This window comes from Peromyscus eremicus, chromosome 19 (assembly GCF_949786415.1).
Source record: "Peromyscus eremicus chromosome 19, PerEre_H2_v1, whole genome shotgun sequence".
Lineage (NCBI taxonomy): Eukaryota > Metazoa > Chordata > Mammalia > Rodentia > Cricetidae > Peromyscus > Peromyscus eremicus.
This window is the reverse complement of record NC_081435.1, coordinates 38,563,673-38,586,221: the sequence shown is the minus strand read 5'-3', so window position 1 is coordinate 38,586,221 and position 22,549 is coordinate 38,563,673. Positions and strand designations below refer to the sequence as shown.

At 40.1% G+C, this 22,549-nt stretch overlaps 1 protein-coding gene across 1 annotated transcript in view; it reads right to left on the bottom strand.

Annotated features, from left to right (window-relative positions):
* Nucleotides 1–5,682: 5,682 nt before the first annotated feature.
* Hsd17b4 (hydroxysteroid 17-beta dehydrogenase 4) overlaps nucleotides 5,683–22,549 on the bottom strand; it is an 84,338-nt gene continuing 67,471 nt past the window's right edge. The window contains exons 21-24 of the mRNA XM_059246180.1: nucleotides 21,830–21,916; nucleotides 20,587–20,725; nucleotides 11,157–11,284; nucleotides 5,683–6,094 (exon numbers count right to left, since the gene is read on the bottom strand). Of these exons, the coding sequence (XP_059102163.1) occupies nucleotides 6,005–6,094; nucleotides 11,157–11,284; nucleotides 20,587–20,725; nucleotides 21,830–21,916 (444 nt within the window). The 3' untranslated portion in view covers nucleotides 5,683–6,004. The remainder of the gene's footprint in view (nucleotides 6,095–11,156; nucleotides 11,285–20,586; nucleotides 20,726–21,829; nucleotides 21,917–22,549) is intronic.

Below are 22,549 nucleotides of genomic sequence, written 5' to 3'. Positions count from 1 at the left end.
AAACCCGGATTGCTTTTGGTAAATGCCTGCATATAAAAATATGTGGATAAAGGGGTTTTCTGTGTGACTTACTGTGTCACACTCCAGCTCCCACGATGAGATTTTCCCCTTCTTCCTTTCTTTTTATTATTTTTTTCTTTTTTTCTCTTAAATTTTATTTTGTTTTATTTTGGGGTGGGGCAAGAGGTGGGTAGGATCGGCATGATGTGGAAGACACACACAAAGAATAAAAAGAATTTTTAAAAATAAAACATATGATTGATAGCATGGGGAAAAAGTACAATAAAATTACATTTACTTATTGAATATTATCAGCTATTTAAAGTAGGATGTTTTTCTTATTGACATCTAAATTCCTGTTATACAATAGATTAGTTGAACTAACTACTCAGTCCATTAAAACAGTTCCTGGTCTGTTTAGGAAACAATATGGGAGGCTAGAGAGATGGTTCAATGGTTAAGAGCACTTGCTGCTCCTGTGGAGGACCCACAACCACCAGCTCCATGGAGTTCCCAGGTGCTCCTCTAGCCTCCTCAGACACCTGCACACATGTCACACACACACACACACACACACACACACACACACACACACACACACACACACCTAAAAAGAATACCCCCAAATGAAGCAGAAACATGGCGCATTCAGGGGGGGGGGGGGGTTCTTCTCCTCTGTCTTAACCCACACAATTAGGCTGGTATACTCTTTAATAGGAGAGGGAGGGACGGGACGGGTAGGGAGGGAGAAACAGAGAGAAACAGACTGGTGTGCAGTGTGTAGTGGGCCAGAAAGGAAGAGTACAAGCAGACCTCCCTCTAGTGTCCCAGGTCTCCATCCAGAAGGACTATATTGTTCAGGTGTCCTTCTCACTAGAATCGTGTCTTCAGTCAACAACAGCCACTTTGTGTGAGAAGATAACACATTGTGGGATTGTTGTTATTTTTTTATTGGGATGTATTTATATGAATTTTATGGGGCATATTAACTTTATACTTACACACACTGAATAATAATCAAGAGCAGTGAGAATTTCTGTCTCTAAAAACAGCAATCATTTTTCTATGTTCATATGTATATGTGTGTATTTGTGCTTGTTTACATGTACATGCACCAACACAAATGCAGAGGCCCCAGATTGCTGTCAGGAACCATTCCTGAGCCGGGCGGTGGTGGCATACTCCTTTAATCCCAGCACTCAGGAGGCAGAGGCAGGCGGATCTCTGTGAGTTCGAGGCCAGCCTGGTCTCCAAAGTGAGTTCCAGGAAAGGCGCAAAGCTACACAGAGAAACCCTGTCTCAAAAAAAAAAAAAAATCATTCCTGATTGCTCTTGCACCTTAATCAATGAGGCAAGAGTCTCAGTCAAACCCAGAGTTTGCCTATATGGCTCCTCTCACTAGTCAGCTTGTTCTGGGAATGAAGGCCCCACCCTCTAGAATGGGATTACAGAAAACTGCCACATCCACCCAGTGTTTACATAGGCTCTGGGAACCAGAATCTTATCCATGTGCTTAAGCAGCAATTTAAAGATGACTTTGCCATCTCCTTTGCTCGTGTGTGTGTGTGTGTGTGTGTGTGTGTGTGTGTGTGTGTGAGAGAGAGAGAGAGAGACAGACAGACAGACAGACAGACAGACAGACACAGAGACACCTAGAGAGAGAAATTTGGGACCCACCCAGTAAGTTTGAATCGTTCCCTATTCTGGTAGAAAAGCAGGGCAGGTCCTCTTCTCATTTTTGGTGCCCTTATTTAGGAACTTTCTGTCCTCCTTCCTCTGCCCTTCCCACTCTCTAATGACCAACATTCTGTTCTGTTCTGTAAGATCAGCTTACTCATTTCTACAAACAAGTGAGAAGATGTGGCATGTGCCGTTTGTCTATTTGTGCCTGGCTAATTCCACTTAACATAATGATATCCTGCTGTACCATTTTGTTGCTGCAAATGACAGACTGTCCTTTTTATAACAGAATATTCATTCATATATATATATATATATATATATATATATATATATATATATATATATATATATGATCATAGTTTCTTCATTCATCCACTGATGGCATCTAGTTGACTTCATATCTTAGCTACTATGGGCAATACTGCCATAAACACGAGAGTGCAGCTATCATTTTGATACAACTATTTCATTTCATTTGGATGCCCACTAATAAAAATGGTGACTCACATGTGTAGACCAATTTCTAAACAGTCTTATTAAATAAGAAACACAGAGCCAAATCCAGGGGTGAAAGCCGTAGAGATCAGAGAAATAGGAATAGCCACCAACTAACCTTAGCTTACCACAGAACCAGCTTCTTCCTGTCTAACCTGCGCCTTTATTGCCTTGCTGTTCTGCCTTCTCTTTGGCTCTTAGCCCAGCCACATCACTTCCTCGTCACTGCTTGTCTATACAGACCTCCTGGTCTTTATGGTTGATACTGGGATTAAAGGCATGTGTTAGCACGCTTGGCTATGTCCTTGAACACACAGAGACTCTGCTTGCCATGTGATCAGATTAAGGGCATGTGCTACGATCACCTGACTTTTGTTTATGGCTGGCTATGAACTCTGATCTCCAGGAAAACTTTATTATTAACATACAAATAAAACATCACCACATTTCAGCACAAATAAAATATCACCATACACATGGCAGGTCTACATTTTAGCTTTTAAATGATTCTCCACTGTTTTCCATAGTGACTGTACTTATGTCTGCTCCTAAGTGTACTGAGTTCTCTTTTTCTACATCCTCACTAGAATTTGTTGGAGTTTATTTGGCGGTAGTCATTCTCACTGAAGTAAGATGGTATCTTACTGTGGTTTTAATTTGCAATTCCCTAATAGTTGGTGACATGGAATGTTTTCTCACTATTTGTTATCCATTTGCTTGTCATTTTTTTTTTATGTTCAGATCATCAGCATATTTTAACTCAGTTTTTTTTCTATTGCTCAGTTTTTCTGTTCTTTTTATTTCTGGATAAATCTTTTGTCAGATGACAAGTGTAAAAAGATTTTCATCCTATAGGTTGCCTTTTAGTGTTTATTTGCTGTGCAAATGTTTCTGAGTTTGATATAACCCCATTTGTCTATTTTTGTTTGATGGACATGCTTTTTGAGGCCCATCTAGAAAGATTATTACATACATTGTCTGAAGTTTCCCCAATGTTTCTTCTAGCAATTTCTTCATTTCCAATTGAACATTTGGAACTTTGTTCCATGGAGTTGATTTTTGTATAATGTAAGGGAAGCCATCCTATTCCACTTCTCTGTAAATATATATCCGTATGACCCCAAAAACTGCTCACTTTCCATTGGATGTTCGTGGAGATCTTGTTAAAGGTCAGCTGGCCCAATTATGTGGATTAATGTCTGGTTTCTCTATTTGGCTTCATTTGTCCGTGTGTGATGATGTTCTGTTATTTTGTAGACAGGCATTGTCATGGGCATTCTCACACCTCCAGCTTCATTATCATGCTCAGTGTCTCTTTGGCTATTATGATGGTTAATCTTAATTGTCAATTTAATAAGAGTGAGAGAAATTAGTAAAAAACACTTCTATATGTGCCTGCAAAGTTGCTTCCAGAATTTAGTTTTGATCACAATGTCCCTGAACTCATCCTCACTGAGAAATGTTAAACAGCCTCTGGAGTGGGCAATGGTGATTGGTTTTAGGGTATGTTGCTTGAGTGGGACCAATCTTAACACTGTAGATGAGAGAACACAACTGCCCTTGAGAAAGTCTTTATGAGACGATGTTCCTGCATGCCCCACCTCATCTGCTCTCTAGGAGCATCAAGGGAAATAGTTCTGACCACTCTCTTACTGACGCTGTACCCCACAGTATGTACCAGTAATAAAGCTTATACTACATGCCTGCTTTCCTTCCGTTTAGTTTTGATATGCTGAGGAAGGAATATATGCACATTTCCCAGTAAAAACACTGAATGCCAAATGTCTAATAAACTTTGATTGTAGACAAAAATAAGAGACAAATAGAAGTCATAGAGGTTCATTGAAATTTTATATATTGCTTATTGGAGAATATAATCATTGGTATATAATGATTATATATATATATATATATATTATATATATATTATATAAAGAATATAATCATTCAACAATATTAAATAATCCCAAACTGCTAAGGAATGTAAGGCTAATAATATGCTTTCTTATCTGGATATTAGTAGTTCTCTGCCCTTTGAGACTGACAGAGAGGTAGATAAGATGATTAAAACACAACTTACTTAAGACAAGAATTCAGCATCTAATAATCAACACTTTTATTAGTGAACTGTGACATTTGACTAGGTAAGCTATTTCTACTGGTATACCATTCCCAAGCTCATCCCGAGCAGGAGTTTAGTATAATAAAGACCAACACTGTAAGACTGCCATGGCTTTAATAAAATTAAATTGGCAGAAAGTAGAGCACTCTGCACTAAGGTCAAGACTGAGGGACCCACTTCCTCAGCCGCAGGGAAGACAAGTGACGGTAAGCCTACTCCAGGAATTCCTTTGCCCCTTGGCCCAAGGTCACAACCCTCTTCAAGACTGACCATAGTCAATTATTAGTTGCCTCAGGATACCTCTTAAGGAATATCCCAGCTTCAGAAATGCCTTCAAAGAAAATCTGAGGCTGTGTAATGTTCTTTGCACTGAGCCCACTTTTTTTCATTAAAAAAAAATTTTTTATTCATTTTACATACTAACCACATATCCCCCTCATCCCTCCTCCCACTCCCCCACCCCCATTTAGCCCCCCCTCATCCCCTCCTCCAAAAGGGTAAGTTCTCCCATGGGGGGACAGCTAAGCCTGGTACATTCAGTTGAGGCAGGACCAAGCCCCTCCACCCTGCCTCAAGGGTGAGTAAGGTGTTCCTCCATAGGTAATGGGATCCAGAAAGCCAGCTCATGCACCAGGGATAGATCCTGATCTCACTACCAGGGGCCCCCCAAACAGACCCAGATACACAATTGTCTCCTGTATGCAGAGACTCTAGTCTGGTCCCATGCAGGTTCCACAGCTGTCGGTCTAAAGTTCGTGGGTTCCTTTGAGCTTGGTTCAGTTGTCTCTGTAGATTTCCCCATCATGATCTTGACCCACCCTTGCTCATATAATCCTCCTTCCCTGTCTTCAACTGGACTCCCAGAGCTCGGCCTGGTGCTTGGTTGTGGATCTCTGCATCTGATTCCAACAGTTACTGGATAAACCAAGCCACATCAACTTTCTACCCATGAAATCTCCACTGCAAAGTCTGATTCTCAAAGAATCAGCTAAGAATGGGAACTCTGAATGCAACAAAACTGAAGCTTACTCCATCCCAGCCTTACCATCCACACTTCCCTTTGTCCGTTGCAGACAAGCCACCAACAGCACATTCCCACACACTGCATCTGAAGGAACTGTAGGGGGAAAGAGCTTTGTGATCATACTTGCTAGTAACTATCTTTATGAATTCAGGCTACCAATGAAGCAAAAATGTCCTCTCTTTGGTGGATTTAAAAACATGATGAAAAATATAAAGTTTCAAGCAGAGGGGATCAAAGGATGATTTGAGAGCACAAAGACTTTGTTCTGAAGCACAGCACTATTCTAACAGTGGAAAATGAGTACATACTGGGAAATTCATGAAATACGGGATATCAATGAAGAGAAAAGAAAGTGAGATGAGAATTAAAGTGGCTTTTATTCATTCAATTTTCCTTTCAACATACTAACGCTATTACAAATTCTAAAGGAACCAGACTTAGTTGAAAAATTTTTATTAAGATACAGATCTATGAACAGAACAATTCCTTGCTAGCTAGATTACAGTTCCTTGTAAAAATAATGTGTGAAAAATTAGTAGAAAATGAAAATCTGAGTTATCTGAAATCTGAAAATGTTAAGTGATTTCTGCTGCATGTTACTGTTGATCACATCACAGAATATTGGAGCATAATTGGACGGAGAGTAGTTAGTGAGTCACGGTAACAGAACAGCAGGCCCTTCAGAGCTTGGCATAGTCTTTAAGAATCATCTGAAGCTTCTGGCTCAGCATGATGTTCCCTCTGGCCTTCAGTCTGCCACTGAAGAAGGCCTGCAAAGGGACAGGGGAGAGAGAACAGCTGTTACCCTGGCACTGGACCTTTTTCCAGAAGGACACTTGTTCAGATGGACAGCAGGTAAGTTAGGGACTGGACAACAAAGGCGGCTCCAGGCTGGCTGTAGAATTGAACAGGTATGGAGAGCATACATAATTTTAGCTAAGAAAAGGACTCCTGTGTGTTTATAAAAATCATAGACTAAGTATGATTTTTGTCATAAGATTATGTCATAAGACTTGACAGGCCTGGCAGTTCTGTCTGAATCTGCACTCTGGCTTTACTCTGTTATTGCACGTGGAGTTGGGAATGCCTGGATAAAAGACTATTCTACTCAGAACTTGGGGAGCAGACTGAAGATGTTAATTACATCCCTATCATACAGAGGCCATATAATGTCAAAATAAGAGAGTAGCACACTTCGGTGAATAGATAACAGCACAGGAACCCTGGGGTTAAGTCCAGGCTCTGTCACTCATCAGCAGTGTTAACTTGGGCAAACCAGTTAATCTCTACATCTATGAAAACTCGAGACGGCAGCACTGAAGTAACACACCTTTGTCATGTGAGTTAAATAATGTGCAGGGTATATGGTAAGATTGTAAGAAGCCAAGCAGAAGGCTGACATGTTAAATAAATTTTGTAAACTCTGAACATTTTAATATTTCTAAGTCTTGATAGAATCTGCCAAAAAGAATGTTTTAACTTTCTCGTGTCCTCTATGTACGTTTCTTTTTAAAGGTAGGCCTTGAAATTAAAATACATAATTTCTTCTCTTCTTTGTCCTCCCTCTACCCTTTCCATTCACATACTTTGCTCTTTCTCAAATTTATGGCATCTATTTCTTTAATTGTGGTTAAACACATGCATACACACAAACACACAAAGTCTATTCCTAAATATATAAAAACAACCTGCTCAGCCCATATGTTACTTGTAGGTATGTTTTCAGGGCTGACCACTTGGTACTGGATAACCACTTTGAGGGCTCTTCCCTGAGTAAGACCAGTTCTCCCGCTCTCAGTATCCCTTATTTGACTGTAGTTCTTCGTTAGGGTTGAGGCCCCATGAGATTTTCCCTTCCATGTTAGCATATCTCTTAGTATTTTCCTTCAGGTCTTGTTTAGGAGCTGTATTGATGAGACTTCCTAGATGTAGTCTATGTACATCTTTTATGTCTTCCTGGTGTCCTCGTGTTCTGGCTAACAGTACTATTAAGAGTAGGGGAGAGTAACACCCAGGTACTGCTCATGCTGGTAAATGCTTTCAGCCTTTCCCCATTCCATGTGATAGTGCCTGTGGGTTTGTCATATGACCCTTTACTATGCTGGAATTTGATCCTTCTATATAGAATTTGATTGGGGCTCATATTATCATGAAAGGTGTGTTGCATTTTACCAAATGCTTTTAATGCATTTACAGATGGTCATATTCATATGATTTTTCCCTTCCTTCTGTTGATATGACATATTAGCATATGTTGAATCATCTTGCATGCCTGGAATTAAATTCATCTCCCCCCCCCTTTGGCTGTGTGCTCACTTAGATACATACACAGGCTGTTGAGTTTGCTTTCCTAGTGTTTTTGTTGAGAACTATTCTGTTCATCTGGGACAATGATATATGCATGTATGTCTTTGTCAGGTCTGAGTCACAGAGTGATGCTGTCCTCAATGAGTTTGAAGGACTCCAGCCCTTGCAAACACTGACGTTAGTTCTTGTTTAAAAGTAGGATGAAATTCAGTAGGGAAGTCATCTGATCCTAGGTTTTTCACTCTTATCAGAAATGTTATTCATGGTTAACATTTATTTTATAGCTTAATATTTTGTCTATTCTAGAGAAAGTTCCATATCCTAGTGAGAAGAATGGGTAAAGTCATTTGATCTATGATACAGTTGATCTATAGTAGAGTTTAACTCTGTTTTTTTTTTAATGAGTAATCTATCTATTCACTGTTATATGGGGTGTAGAACTTTCCCACTACTTAATGTATTGAAGTCTGTCTTTCCCTTTAGTCTAACAGTGTTTGTTTTCTAAAACTCAGTGCTCTAATAATAGATACACATTCATTCATAATCATCCCACTCTTTGATGAATTGGCCTTTGGTCACTGTACAGTGAGCTTCATCTGCTTTTATTTTTGTCTCCTTTGTCAGATGTAAATATAGCTACACACATTCCCACTCAGCATTTCTATTTACTTCAGAATGTCATCTTCCAATTTTTCTTTCAGTTCATTTTGGGATTTTACTTAGTAAGATGAGTTTCTTGTAGGCAGAACATTGTTAGACCTTATTCCATATCTTTTAGATGGTGAATTATAACCATTTACACTTGGTCACTACTGGATGGTATAGATTTATATTTATCATGTGTTGATTTTCTTCTATTGGAATTTTCTGCTAATTTTTTTCTTTCTTACAATGATTTATAGTTATGATTGACTGTACTGACAATGTTTTTATTCTTTTATAAGTCTGCTTGTCTAATAGGATTTACTTTCCTAACTCCTCCCCACTTCTAGGTATGATGGGTAGTCCATCTTCTTCACTGCTGCTTACCTCCAAAGGGCTCCACTTCTCCTCCCATTCTGAAGGAGAGCTTTACTGATATTGTAACTTTAGTTGGCAGTTACTTCTTTTCAGGCCTTGAAATGCATCCTTCCAGTTCTCCTGCCCTGTGGTGTTTCTGCTCAGAAGTCTGCTATCAGTCTAATGGGGCTGTTAGCACTCACATGTGATTTGGCACTTTCTCAGGTTTAAAGAATCCTCCTTTGCCCTGTAGTTTGACAGTCTGACTATATCACAGTGAGTGGGAATGAATCCTGTATCTGGATGTTCATGTCTTTCCCAACATTAGGGAAGTTTTCAACCACAATTGGACTGAGTAGTTTCTATGTCTGTAACCTGAACTTCTAAGTAAGTATATTGATGCAAAAGTTCAGTGTTTTCATGGTGTCTCACACATACTGAGTCTCTTAATTCTTTATTTTGTTTCTTTCTGTCTGAATGTGACATTTTGAAAGACCTATCTTCAAGCTAATATTCTTTTTTATACTTGATCTAGTTGAAGGCTTTGACTAAAGTTTTTATCTGTGTTATTGAGCTCTTTGTTTTCCAAGATTTCCTATTTGCAGAATTATCTCATTTAGGCTTTGACTAAAGTTTTTATCTGTGTTATTGAGCTCTTTATTTTCCAAGATTTCCTATTTGCAGAATTATCTCATTTATATCCTGCATGTATTCCTAATTTCATTCAACTATGATCTTATGAGCTCTTTTATTAAAAAGATTATTGGTTGATTTATTATGTTTATGTGTACCACATGTGTATGGTGTTTGAAGAGGCCAGAGGGCATCAGATACCTTGGAACTGGAGTTACAGGTAACTCATAGCCACCTGATATGGGTGCTGGAAACTGAATCTGGGTCCTCTCCAGCAGCGGAGAGTGTTCTTAACCACTCATCTCTCTAACCCCATCTACTTTAGCATCTTTAGGACCCGTTACTAAGGAGCTGTCACAGTCAGGGGGTATCATAGTATAGTGTTTGTTTCTCATATGTGTTATATTGAGATTTATGTTGTGTGGTAGAATGGATATCCCTACTACTTTCATGGGATGGTCTTCTTAGAAAGCAAATTTCTCCTGAAAATGTGTCTTGGGATTCTGGTTTGTTATGCAATTTTGAGTTTGGCACCATGGGTTCTTGTAGGTTCTTTTGACCATCATTAGTGTTTGGGCAGTACAACATGCTTGAGTCAGAGAACTACTGTCGCTGCAGATTGTGGAATAGTTGGGGGACTCAAGCTATCCGGATGGGTGTGGTCTAGACAGCAGAGTGGGCGCACACTGTGTGTAATGATGGAGCAGTGACTTCTAGCAGGGGCATGCACTGACTGTTAATACTGGCTTTGGTACTTGAAAGGGTCTCTGGGACTGGCTGCTCCCAGTGATGAGTGCCTGAAGCAGTAACGCTGGCACAAGCCCAGGGGTTTCACAGGAGACACTTGGTTGTATTCACATGCAGCTTTGTCAGCAGCCCCCGATCAGTAAGGGAGAGGAGCAGCGGAGGCCCACAAGGTGGAGCAACAACAAGTTACAATTCCCCTTCTCCACTGTTGGGGGTGCAGACACCCCCAAACCCCTAGCTGTGAACCCTGGGGAAGGAAACAACAGCCAGGGTTGGTTTTGTTGTTTGTTCCCAATTCTCACCAGGGACTGAGTGGAAGTTGCATTTCTAAGAAAGTTTTCAAATTTCGAAAATAACTTATAAACAGGTTTTTATATAGCATATAAGTATGTAACTTTTAAACAGGCTTTCTTCAGTTCTTTCATCTCATGAGTTTTGCTACTGTGTGGAAGTTATGTTTTAATACTAGTCCATTCAAACAGTCTGAGACCATTCATTGTAAGGACCATCACAAACTGAAAATAACTAGTTTTTCTCCTTTATGCAAATTACTACATTGGCTACTTCAATTTTGTGCGTGAAAATATTAAAAATTAATGTCAACAGAAGGCACTCCTGTCTTTCTGATGATTTTCACTGAAATGCCTTGGAATGCTTCAACTTCCATGACACAGTGACTATTAGTTAAATAGCCTATTTCTAGGTTTTCAATGAGTTATTAATATTTATATTGGCTGGATGTCACTAACACAAAACTAAGACTTCCTAAATGCTTCAAAAATTGAAACTTCCTGAAAAAAGCAAATCAAGGTTTTGTTTTAATTTTTTTAATTTTGGAGCATTTCAGATTTCAAATTTTTGGACTAGAGATTCTAACCCAGTAAAATCTGTGCAAATATCCCAAAATCCACTAGCTAAAAGTTGAAACACAACAGAAATTACAAGTAAGAAATATTCAACTTGTATCACATACAAGTTTTATACCTCAAACTATATATTCAAAATGCCTAGTGTGGGTTTTAAATTATTTTAGTAAATGGCAAGCAGGACTTACACCCCCCAAAAAATTTTTTTCAAAACTATAACTGAAATAGTAATTTTTAAAATATGACTTGCTAATGAGAATATAAGTATAACCTTCATTACCTTCTGAGGGTCAAGCTTGCCCATGACCACTTCCATGAAATCTTCATCGGAAATTATGATGGTCGTATCAGCGGAACCTTTTGCAGGGCCTTGGTACACGTCTCCAGAGCCGCTCTTCAGGTCGATGGCTGGGAAAACAAGAAAACAATGTGTGTCACTTTTTTCTCAAAATCATCATAGCACGAAGTGAACTAAAATGGACACTGTGGCAACGTTCCTGTATTCTACTCGTGCTCTACTTCTAGAACCCGTACTCCCTGGCACTTAGAAAAGCTTTGTTGTTGTTGAGACAGGGTCTCACCCAGTTACCAAGACTGGCCTTGAACTCACAGCAATCCTCCTGCAGTGGGCACCATCCAGTGTAAATCTGTTTTAGATGCGACCTTTTATAAAGTTCTTTGAAACAGTCAAGTCAATAATAGTTTTTTATTAATGAAGAATTTCATGATAGAAATACTCATATAAATGTTAATTAAATGTCGAATAAGTTACTAACAAGAAGTGAAGTTGCTGGACTGTATCTAACTAGGGTCTTTAAAATGCAGTCAGCAAAGACTTTTAGTTAATTGATTAATGTACCTGACACTATCGGAGAAAACTGACTTTCCCTTTTCCAGCAGGAATCAAATGCAATTGCAAATGGCTTCTTAGGCTGGGCATGGCGGCACATACTTTTAATCCTAGCATTCAGAAGGCAGGTGTATCTCTGTGAGTTTGAGGCCAGCCTGGTCTACATAGTGAGTTTTAGGACAGCCAGGGCTATGTAGAAAGACCCTGTTTAAAAAAATAAAAATTTAAAAAAAGGGTCGGGGTGGAACTTTGCATCCACTTCCCCTCTTAGTGCTGGGACAGCATCTGGTTTGAACCTGTGCAGGCCAGGCAGTGTGTGTGCTGCCAGTCTCTGAGTTCAGATGCTCAGCAGTCCTGTTATGTCTGAAAGACATGGTTTCCTTGAAGTCATCCATCACCTCTGGCTCTTAGAATCTTCCCACCTCCACACCCCTCCTGAGCCTTGACGGGAGGGGTTTGATGAAGTCCTCTCATTTAGGACTGGGTGCTCTGGAGTCTCTCACTCTTGGTGTGTTGTCCAGTTGTAGGTCTCTGTGTTAATTACCATCTACTTCAAGAAGATGCTAGGTTGTTCATTATTTTAACTAGCTTTTCTTCCATTAACAAACTTTTTGTAGAAAGGTTAACTATCTCAGAAACAGGCTTAGTAGTTGAGAAAACTCTTCACCAGTTTAACTTGACGGTTTCTGTAACACTTACAGAACTTTACCGAAGTTACAGTACAAAGTCTGAGTTGTCTCCCCTATGATTGCTATCATGCTTACAGGAAAAGCCAATCAGCATCTTCAGGGTCAGCCTCATGACACTGGGGTCAGGTTGTTGCAGCTACATCAACCCTCCTAGAGGATGTAAAGAACTCCCAACTTTCATAAGGCAAGCTGAAGGTCCATAAGAACATCCAGAATGCTTAATTAGCTTCCTGTTACCAAGTGCTAAAAAAGGAAAAGTGAACCACCCAGGTCTCTACAGAAGAGAATTCTGCCAAGCAAGCAAACAAAAAGTTTAAGGAAAAAAATAAAAATAAAAACTTAACGCTTAATCTAGGAAGGTAAAGAGCGAGGAAGGCCCATTTTGCTTTGGAGACTTCACGCACTTCCTTATTGGACGTTTCCAGTGTGACTATTAGAAAAGGTATCAGAGGTACTAGGAGTATAACATGAAGAACAAAGGCCCTATTCTCACTGGGACGTCCATGAGTACACTTTCATCGTGTGTATTATTTCTATGATCAAAAAGAAAGGTAACAGAAGGGGACAGGAAGGAGGGGGTATGGTAAAGTTTAAAGGAAAGCAAACCTCTGCCAACCAGTAGACTTACAATCTGTGGTTTTAATTCTGCACAACTCTGCCCAGGCCCCACTCACTGGGCCGGGATGTACATGAAAATTCTGCTCAGTAATAAAACTGTAATTTGCACACATTAACACTAGAGTAAAGGGGTAAGTCTCCAGTCAACAGTAACCCATGGTTGTTCAGTCACACTTTCCCTCACACTTATCAACTCACCATCGCAGACGTGAGACTTGAGGGTGTGAGAAGCTAACGGCTACACTGATACAAGAAAGATGGTGCTTAGCAAGAATGTAGACATTTGGGGTAAAGGAGCAAAACACTCAAATGCGCAGGGGCTTTGGTGGGAGAAGCATCCACTGGAATCATTAGAATCCAGATGCCTAGATGCCTATAGGTCACTACTAGTCTTCTGTAAGAATAAAAAAATTGCACCTCCACCCAGTGGCAGAGGTGACTGTGTTTGAATGATTATAATTCAAATTTATGATCATCAAGTTTCTAAAAGAGTTGAGGGAAATTTCCACTAGAATTTACAGCCTTTCCAGAGAAGGGGTGAGGTAAAATCACAAAAGGGGCTACAGAAAAAAAAAGCGCTGCTTCTGCCTCCAATGCCTAAGACAGCAAGTCTTTGTGGGCGCAGACCCATCTTGTCACCTAATCCCATATACTTCTTTGAAGAGAATGTTTCGGAAGTGTTAAGTAAGTGAAAGGGCATAAGAAGGCTCTCTATGCCCCCAAAGAGTAGCAGCAAATGAAAACCTTTCACACAGGAGCCTAGGCTGTCCTCAAACTCATGGGTTATCCCTCCTACCTCTGCCTCCTAAATGCTGGGAGACTACGGAGCAAGGCCACCCTTTTGAAAAATGGGGTGGGGTGGGGAGGAGCTGTCTGGAGAGACGGCTCAGTAGTTGAGAGCTCTTGCTGTTTAAGTCTACGTTGCTGGGTTCAAGTCCCCACACATGTGTGAAAATGATGGAACTGGCACTTGTGTAAGCCCAGAGCTAGAAGGGAGCCACCACTCCCTACTAAAATATAAGTTTTTTAGAAGAAGAAAAAAAAAAGAGATAGTAAGGACATAATACTTTGCTACTATTCTGTCCAAAAATTCATAAACCTAATCATAAAGAATATTTTTCAAAATACCTTTTCCCAAACATCAAGATGATAAATAAGACAGACAATGTATCTGGGCTCCAGCAGCTAGGGACTTAAATGCAGAGTGTGAGCAAGCCAGTCAGGGAGCATTCATCCCCTCTATCTCTTCACTTCTACTGTTGCTACTATTACTGTTATTACTCCTTTGCTTTAAATGACACTATTGGGACAAATGGTGAAGCATTAATAAGGTGGTAGAGGAGATAAGAACAGTATATAAATGTTAACTTCCTGACATTGATAACTACTCTGTGGTCAGAGAATGTCTTTGTTCTTGAAATAATAGAGTAGCCTTTACCCTTACAATACGAAGTCTTCAAGTTACTCTAAAGTACTCTAACTTTTACAAAATGGGGTAAAATTTTAACAGTTTGAAGTACTAGATGAAAGATAACTGTTACTTCTCTTTATAATTTTTGCAGTTTTATCTCTATGTCAGAATTTACTGTTAAAAAAAAAATTGCAAATGATGTTAGGACATGTTGCATACAGAGAGGACTGACGGCCTGTGAAGCGGTGCTGTTCTGAGGGCACGGAGTCAGGAACTGCTCTGGAGGGGAGCGGCTGTTCATGGTTGGGGAAACCCTTAACTGATGAAGAGATAGCAGAGTCTTTCCAAACACAAACTGTTTTCTTCAAATTCATGAGACATTTATGAATCTCAATCCCAAATCTGGCATCTTTAAATTTTAGTGTATAGGGCCTATACTCCAACCACTTACGAAGCTTAAGGCAGGAGAGTTTCAGGTTTAAGGCCAGCCTGGGCTATAAAGGCTACAAAGCAAGATCTGGCCTTAAAAGATAAAGGATAATCCAATTTGACTTCAGAAGATGAATTGCAACCCAGAGCTTATAGGTTCTGATCAGATGGCTTCCTCAAGAAGGTTGGAGTCTCATCTGCAAGGAATGCCAGTTCTCAAATCTCTACACTTCCTTCCACATGGTGACAAGTTTCCAAAATGTATGAACACGAACATTCAAAGAGCATCGTCATCCAGTCACTGTGATACAGTGCACAAGAGACGCCTGGATTCGGTCCAGATACACAGTTAGTTCTGGACACTTAATTAAAATATATATCATTAAAACTCAACCAATTCACTTCACCAAACAATACTCAAAAATGCATAGTATCTGTATGATCGTGGTATCTAGATTAAATTTTTATACATGTTCATACAATGTAAAAGATTACAGATATGAGATTGGAGAGAAACCAACCTGTTCCAAGCCATTTGCTTAAACCTATCACTCTGAGAAATATGGAACACATTATGTTCAACAACATGGTGTCTTTAGTCTATAATAAGTACTTGTTAAGTTTCAATAGTTTGAATGTATCCTATAACTATAAATATTCAAGCAACAAACAAATTAATTGGAAACATGTATTAAGTACTTAGCATTACAATAAATTATACAGTGAAAATTTGTAAGCCAAATTCTATGTGACAGGAATGGCAGACAATCCTCCACAGCCAAAGTCCCATTCCATTTTCCTTTTGCATGACATTATCAAGGTGGCAAAGCCAATGGACTCTGCTTACAGCGGTCACTCAGCCATGAGCCACAGGAGGCACACAGCCCATACAATCTAGCCCTAGTTCTGGCACCACAGTTCATTTTCTCTCTACAAACTCCTTCCTCTTCCCCATTTTGCTCTTCACTAATGAGTCACCATTCTCAAGGGTACGGGTTCAAAACCTCAGTTTACCCAGTTGTCTTCATTTCTTCTGATAGTCAGACCTAAACAGTGGTCACGGAGGTTGGTTCTACCCTAGCAATGGTTTCCCATCGGTCCTCTCCTCTCTCTCCATTATCATCATGACTAACTCGGGTCTGCCTTCCTTCTGGTCTTTTCATACCCAGAGGGGGCATGGCACATAAATACTGAACTTGTCCCTGAGTGAGCCAGTTTTCCAATCCTCTGAAGCCAAGCTCATCTTTTCCAGGCCTCTATCTATCACCTGTGGTCCCCATGCACATGTGCAGGTCTGTAATTCTGAATCTCAATTTCCAGCCTGGATGTGTTTAGAATTTAGAATTGTTCTGATTTTAGTTATTTTGAATTAAAAAAGACCCCTCAGTGATGCAACATTATATAACCAAGTATATTATTTCTGCACTCTAATTGACACTAGGTGAAGTAAAGAAAGGCAGTAATACCACCTAAGCTGGGGTCAAGTTTTGTTAGCAGTGAGTTCTAAGAGGAAAGTTTTCTACCTTCAAATTTTTCTGCTTCCAAATTTCAGATCAGAATAACTGCTTTAATTTTCAGCCACAAATGATTCTGTAGAACCTAAAGCCTCCTACTCTTCCTTTCTTTGTTGTGGGTGCTGGAAATGGAACCCAGGGCCTCCTGCGACTAAGCTGCTTATTCTGCCAACTTTCATTCCTCTAAACTTTACTGTTAACAGAATACCAGAATAGGACCAAATAGCTTCCTAGACAATTTCTGGATGGTTTTAGAAATAAATAAGATCGTTGCTGGTAAAATGTTTCAATGGTACATTTCCCCACTACACAACAGAAAACAAGCATCCATTTTTGTTCTTCCAAAAGGACAATGATCTCATCCCTGTGACTCCCATATGGATTTTAGCACTTACCAGCCTGAGCCGGTACATACTGGACATGTGCTACAGACCTGACTAGGAGCTGCCAACAGACTGAGTGCAGTCCTTTCTCAGAGTTAAGCCCAAGGTCAGACGAAAAGGGACATGTAACTAGAAACGACCAAAGTACAACAGGGTATCAGGACAAGCAAGAGTCTGTTCCAAGGGGACTCAGAGACTTCTTTACTCACATTTTCAGCCCCATCAAAGATCCCTAGAAAAATAAAGGATGGCCTTTATTCAAAGGTGAAACCACGAATGACCTAGAACCTTGGAAATGACTGTTTATGTCCAGACATTCAGCTCCAATTATTTATTCCATATGTAATAAAATGACACTAACAGTCACTGTTCTTGAAGAAAGACAAGTGTGAACTTGGCCCCTAGCTTAAGGATGTCCTATCTATGAATATTGCTGTGACTAAACACTGCCCCTGAGGTATGAAAATGAAAGCATGACACAGATTGCCTTCCCTCCCCAAAGCCCTGCCTGCACCGAGGCCCTTTCTGACTTGCTATATTAACCAGGGGCTTTACCTCTCCCCTTTCATTGGCAGGAGGAGAGGCTTTAGATTTTCTCAGCAGCCCTGCCAGCAGAGGCAACACCGCCCTCACTCAGGCAGCCCTCCTGTTCCTACCTAACAATATGTGCTGGGCCTTAGACGTGGCAAACTTCAAGGCACACCTATGACTCCTCTGTCTCCACAATCAACACCAACAGTGTCTCAGCTGATACCCACATCCTCTCCAGATCTAGATTTAATTGGATTTGAAAAAATTCCCCCAATACACACACACATTCTGCCAGGGAGGGAAAGGAAGAGATGGGCGTGGTCTGGGATCTTTGGGTTGGAATGTGACCCATCAGTTCCTACATTTGCTCAATGACAATGATAGCACACCCAGCCTGTATGCTCATTTCCATTCTCTCTACCCTGTTTCTGGTGTGCCATAATATGAGCGTGGCTGGGCTTATATCAACAATATAAAACACACAATATTTGGTACTTCAGCATTTGGCAAAACATCTTAAAACCGCTTGTGGGGGAAAAAGTAGAGGCAAGGTATTCCCTAAGGTAGCCTTTAAATACCTATTCTGTATCAGTAAGCACCACAGGGCTGCCAAAAGGGATTCTCACTGCAGCCAAATGCGGTGGTTTATGTCAGAGACACAAAGACTGGTGGGAAAACAGTTTCACAGCTGTGTATCAAGCCAAGCTGACAGACAAAGGCAATCGAGCACAGGGAAAGACGAACCCTTTCAGGGGAGGTCTAGAGCCTGTCACTGCTGGCTTTGCTAGGTAAGGACCTGGAGAGACACGAAGACACACAAAAGCTGCAGAGAACTGATGGCAGGCAGCAATGAACAAGACTCCAATAGTCTCATTTATTTCTAATGGAAATTAATGGGGGAAACTTTTTGTGTTAACAACAGGTAACTTTCCAATGTAAGCACATTCTCTTCCAAATGAAATCTTAGTTAGTTATTAACCACTTACATCATACTGCAGGAAACAGACCTGCTTGCCTAGGTCAATCACTTGTCTTCAATATGAAGCCCTATAGTATACTGCCAGCTTCGAGACTCATACTTGTCGCCCTTTTCTTGTTCCTGTGGCGCTCACTCTTCACTAAGCCTATGCTCTGCAACTCAGCTGCTAGTGTACTTTTTCCATAGAGGAAAGTTGACTTCCACCACGGGGAAAAATGGAAAAAAGAAAAAAGGAGAGCATGCAACAGCAGTTATGCACACTGTTAACCTAGCTCAGAAACCATGAGGCAAGCCGAAATCTGGGGAAGGCAGACTCTTCCTCTTCTGCCTTCCTTCCTCTCCTTTCTCAACTAACCCACTGCAAGCACATTTCCCTTAAGGAAAAACCAACAGACGACCTGTGGTTTTTCTTTTTAGCAGACACACTGTTGCTTTTTCCTCTTTTATTAATACAGACTATGTTTTATACAGTGGACATACGCTGCCTAAAAGAAACAGTAAATGTTAAAAAGAACAAGAAATAGAAAATCAAAGTTCTAAATGATTTAGACAAGCTTTAGGTGTATGAGTTGTAATGAATAATGAACTGTGTGATTTTAAAGGACCCAAGTGGGAACTATTTTCTTCCTCCAGTGCTACAGATCAAACCCAAGGCCTCTGCATGGTAGCTAAGCATCTTCATACAGTACATCTTGAGCCCTAAACATGTTCTCTCAATAGCTACCAAGTAAAAAACCAAACACACACATTTTCATTAATATGCACCAGCACATTGCCCACATGGTATGTAATACAAAAATCCTAGTTTAAAGGAGGTCCCATCCATCAGCTGTGGGCTATCCAAAGTACAGTCTTCTTGCTCTCAGTCATGAACACAGTCGATTAGTTAAGTGTTGCATGTAATATACTGTTTCTGGAGGATTACTACCAAAACCAAGCTGAACCTAAAAGTCTGCACAGGTCTACAGTCTAAGCAAATCCCAGGCCTCCTCCAGGCTTTCACGGGATTGCGTGGGCTTTTTTTCTTTTTTAAGCCTTACTTATTTACACTTTTAATGTGTATTTGAGTTTTGCCTGAGTGTGGCTATGCACCACAGGCAAGCAGTACACGCAGACACCAGAAAAGGGCATCAGATTCTCTGGAATTGGAGTTACAAATAATTGTGAGCTGCCATGTGGTTTCTGGGAATTGAACCTGGGTCCTCTGGAAGAGCAACAACTGCTCTTAACTGCTAGGCTATCTCTCCAGCCCCTTTCAGGGGCTCATAGCAACCTAAACTACATGGGAATCTCATTTTCTCAGTTAAAAATAAAACTTAAAAATCCTTTATAAATTTATGGATGGGGGGCATGCATGCCACAGCACCTATGTGGGAAAAGTCCTTTTCTAAAAATACCCTGTAGGCCACTTTTCCTGTGTTACTATGGAGATTTAGGAGAAAAAAGCTGCTAGACTTCCAGTGAAAATATTGTGTCCTTGGGCTTCCAGGACAAAAGCTAGGAGTAAGCAAAACGTCCCCGGGAGTATTCACTGATCAGCCTGATTTCTCCCACATTCCTACAGGATAGAATAAAGATAAAACTGTACAGCACATGCTAAAGATCTAGAAATATGTTTCACTCTTTTTAAATTTTCCAATTTTTCTTTCTTTAGAAAACAGTACCAGGGCTAATCATCACATGGCCTCATGCACTGTCAATCACTCGCTGACTGAAACCAGGGATATGGAATGCCAAGTGTACTGATTTTAGGTATTATAATAGAATCATGAGCTCACAGCAGCTGTGTCTATATGCACTGGACCTACACAAGACAGGGCTAGTCAACAGCCAGTAGTGGATGGGGGCATTCTTTTGGGGTCCTAGCCCTCCCTGGGGAACTACTGGCTACTCATGGATGCTGGGAGGTGGGGGAATCATAATCATGTCTTCAGTTATCAGCCACTAGTGAGTGCACCACCGGAGTGGATAGCTCCACACCTATGCTCACATGGACAGTGTTGCTTAAAGTCAGTGGGTCACAAAACAAAAAGATACGGATGTGGGTGAGGAATTGGTAGGGAGAAGGAGAGGTTTAAAAGGTTAGGGTGGGTCAGCATAATTAGAATGCATTATATATGTGCATGAAATTGCCAAATGACGTATGTAATTTAAGGAAAAAAAATGCATGCCTTTAAATGTCCTGAGACCTATTAGTTCTCATTGAAAACAAAAAACTATGTAGGTCAGATTTACCAATTATAAAATATACTTTATCTCCACTAAAAGTTACCTTAGACTAACATAAAATCAGAAATATTACTTACTCCACTTGGCTGCAATATTTCCACCTTTTGTGATATGCCATTCAAACACAGCATTTACTTTCTTTACCACCTCATGTCCAACGTCCTTAAGGCGGCGACCTATTTCCCCAAACACGAGAGCACTCTGAAGCTCCCCACCCTGACAAAAAGAGGAAAGTTTATTGGAAAACTTCACAAAGAAATTATTACAAACACCTGCAATCGAAGTGATTTTTATCCGGTTCAAAAATAACACAGCTAAACTATTTTCTTCACACTAGGCTTATTGCACATTTTCCTTGTATTATACAACCCAGAACTGGTTTACCTTCTCAGAAAATTCTATTTTTAACCATAAGCTGAAAATAATATTAGAAATATGGGGTAAAGTGCCTCCTGTATAACCATGAGGTCCTGATTGAATCCCAAGCACCCATGTCAAAAGCTGGTCATGGAAGTGCATGTTCTATCCCCAGCACTGGTCGAGGGTTCCCTGGGAAGCCAGTCTAGCTAAAATGGTATGGTCCAGGTTCAGTGAGGCACCTCGTCTAAAACATAAGGGGGAGAAGCAATGAGGAAGACATCTGATGACAACCTCTGCATGTGTGCCTGCTCACTCCCCACACAAGTCAACTAATGGAAAAAAGTAAACTGTCCTCCTAGGTCTAATTAAGTTCTCAAAAACCCTGAGCAAATAATCAGGAGTAAATTCCATGAAGCCTTTAATTTCTTCTGGCTGGAAGATGTCATAGGCTTGGACCTTAGATTATTCTTACAAGGATGTTAATTCTTGTTAGTTATCTAATAACATAGTTTATGAAGGTAAAAGATCATGGATGTGAATGTCTCAACATTATTAAGTTAATATTTTGGACATAGGATATAAATATTTTTGTCAAAAGCCTTAACCTTATAAAATATTAATATTTTAATAAATAAGACATGCTATTGTCTTCATATCTGCATACAAACCTTTAAATCAAGAAAAAAGAATAGGTTACTTAGCTTTTCACCTTTTTTTCTCCAAATACTTTTCAAGATTTCTCACTAAAACAGAGAACTATTTCCTCTTAAAATTATCCCAATATTCTGCAAAGGTTTTTAAAACTCTAAGTTGTAAAAATATTTATTTCATTCCAATCATTTTAAATTATGTCATTCCTTCAAGAGGCTTTTCATAGCTACAGGAAGTAGCCTGAACATCCTGAAGTGACATTAAGACTCGCACACCAGAAGTGACTGGGTGCCAGCCTTTGCAGCCTACCTTAGAAGGTGTCTGAGCTGAAACCCCAGATGTAGGCACAAGATCCACATATGCATTGGAAATGACAATGTCTCCAGTCTCTTGGACCTGAAGAACAGAAGCAGGGTAGGAAGAAAGACAGTTCACTCTGACTGTTGACAGCTCCATCCTGAAACGCTACAGTCGTTTTAAGGAAACCTCACACTTATCTTTGAAACCAAAAAAACTAGTGAGCCAAATAAAACAGAAGGTCAATGTTGTAAATAACAAAATAATAAACATGAACATTTTTCTGAATTAATGCAATTGTTACTAAGCCTGGATATAGAATCAATTGGTAACCTTTAAAGAAGGGGAAAAGAGAGAGAAAAACCATGATCAGGTTTCATCTTCCAAAACACCAATTAATGGAGCTGGAGAGATGGCTCGGTGACTAAGAGCATTTTCTGCTTACTCTTGCTGAAGACCCCAGTTTAGTTCCCAACACCCACATCAGGCAGCTCACAATCATCTGCAACTTGAGCACCAGGCAATCCGACCCCTCAGGCTTCTGTGAGCACCTGCACTCACGTGCACATACCCATATACAGAAACACACACCTACACATAATTTAAAAGTAATAAAAACAAAATTTTTAAAGCCTAAATACTAATTTAAATGATCTAGGATAGAGCCTGGGCTCTGGTATTTTGGAGATTTTCTTTTCCCAAGCCCAATGTATTTTGAGGGGAGCCAGAGTG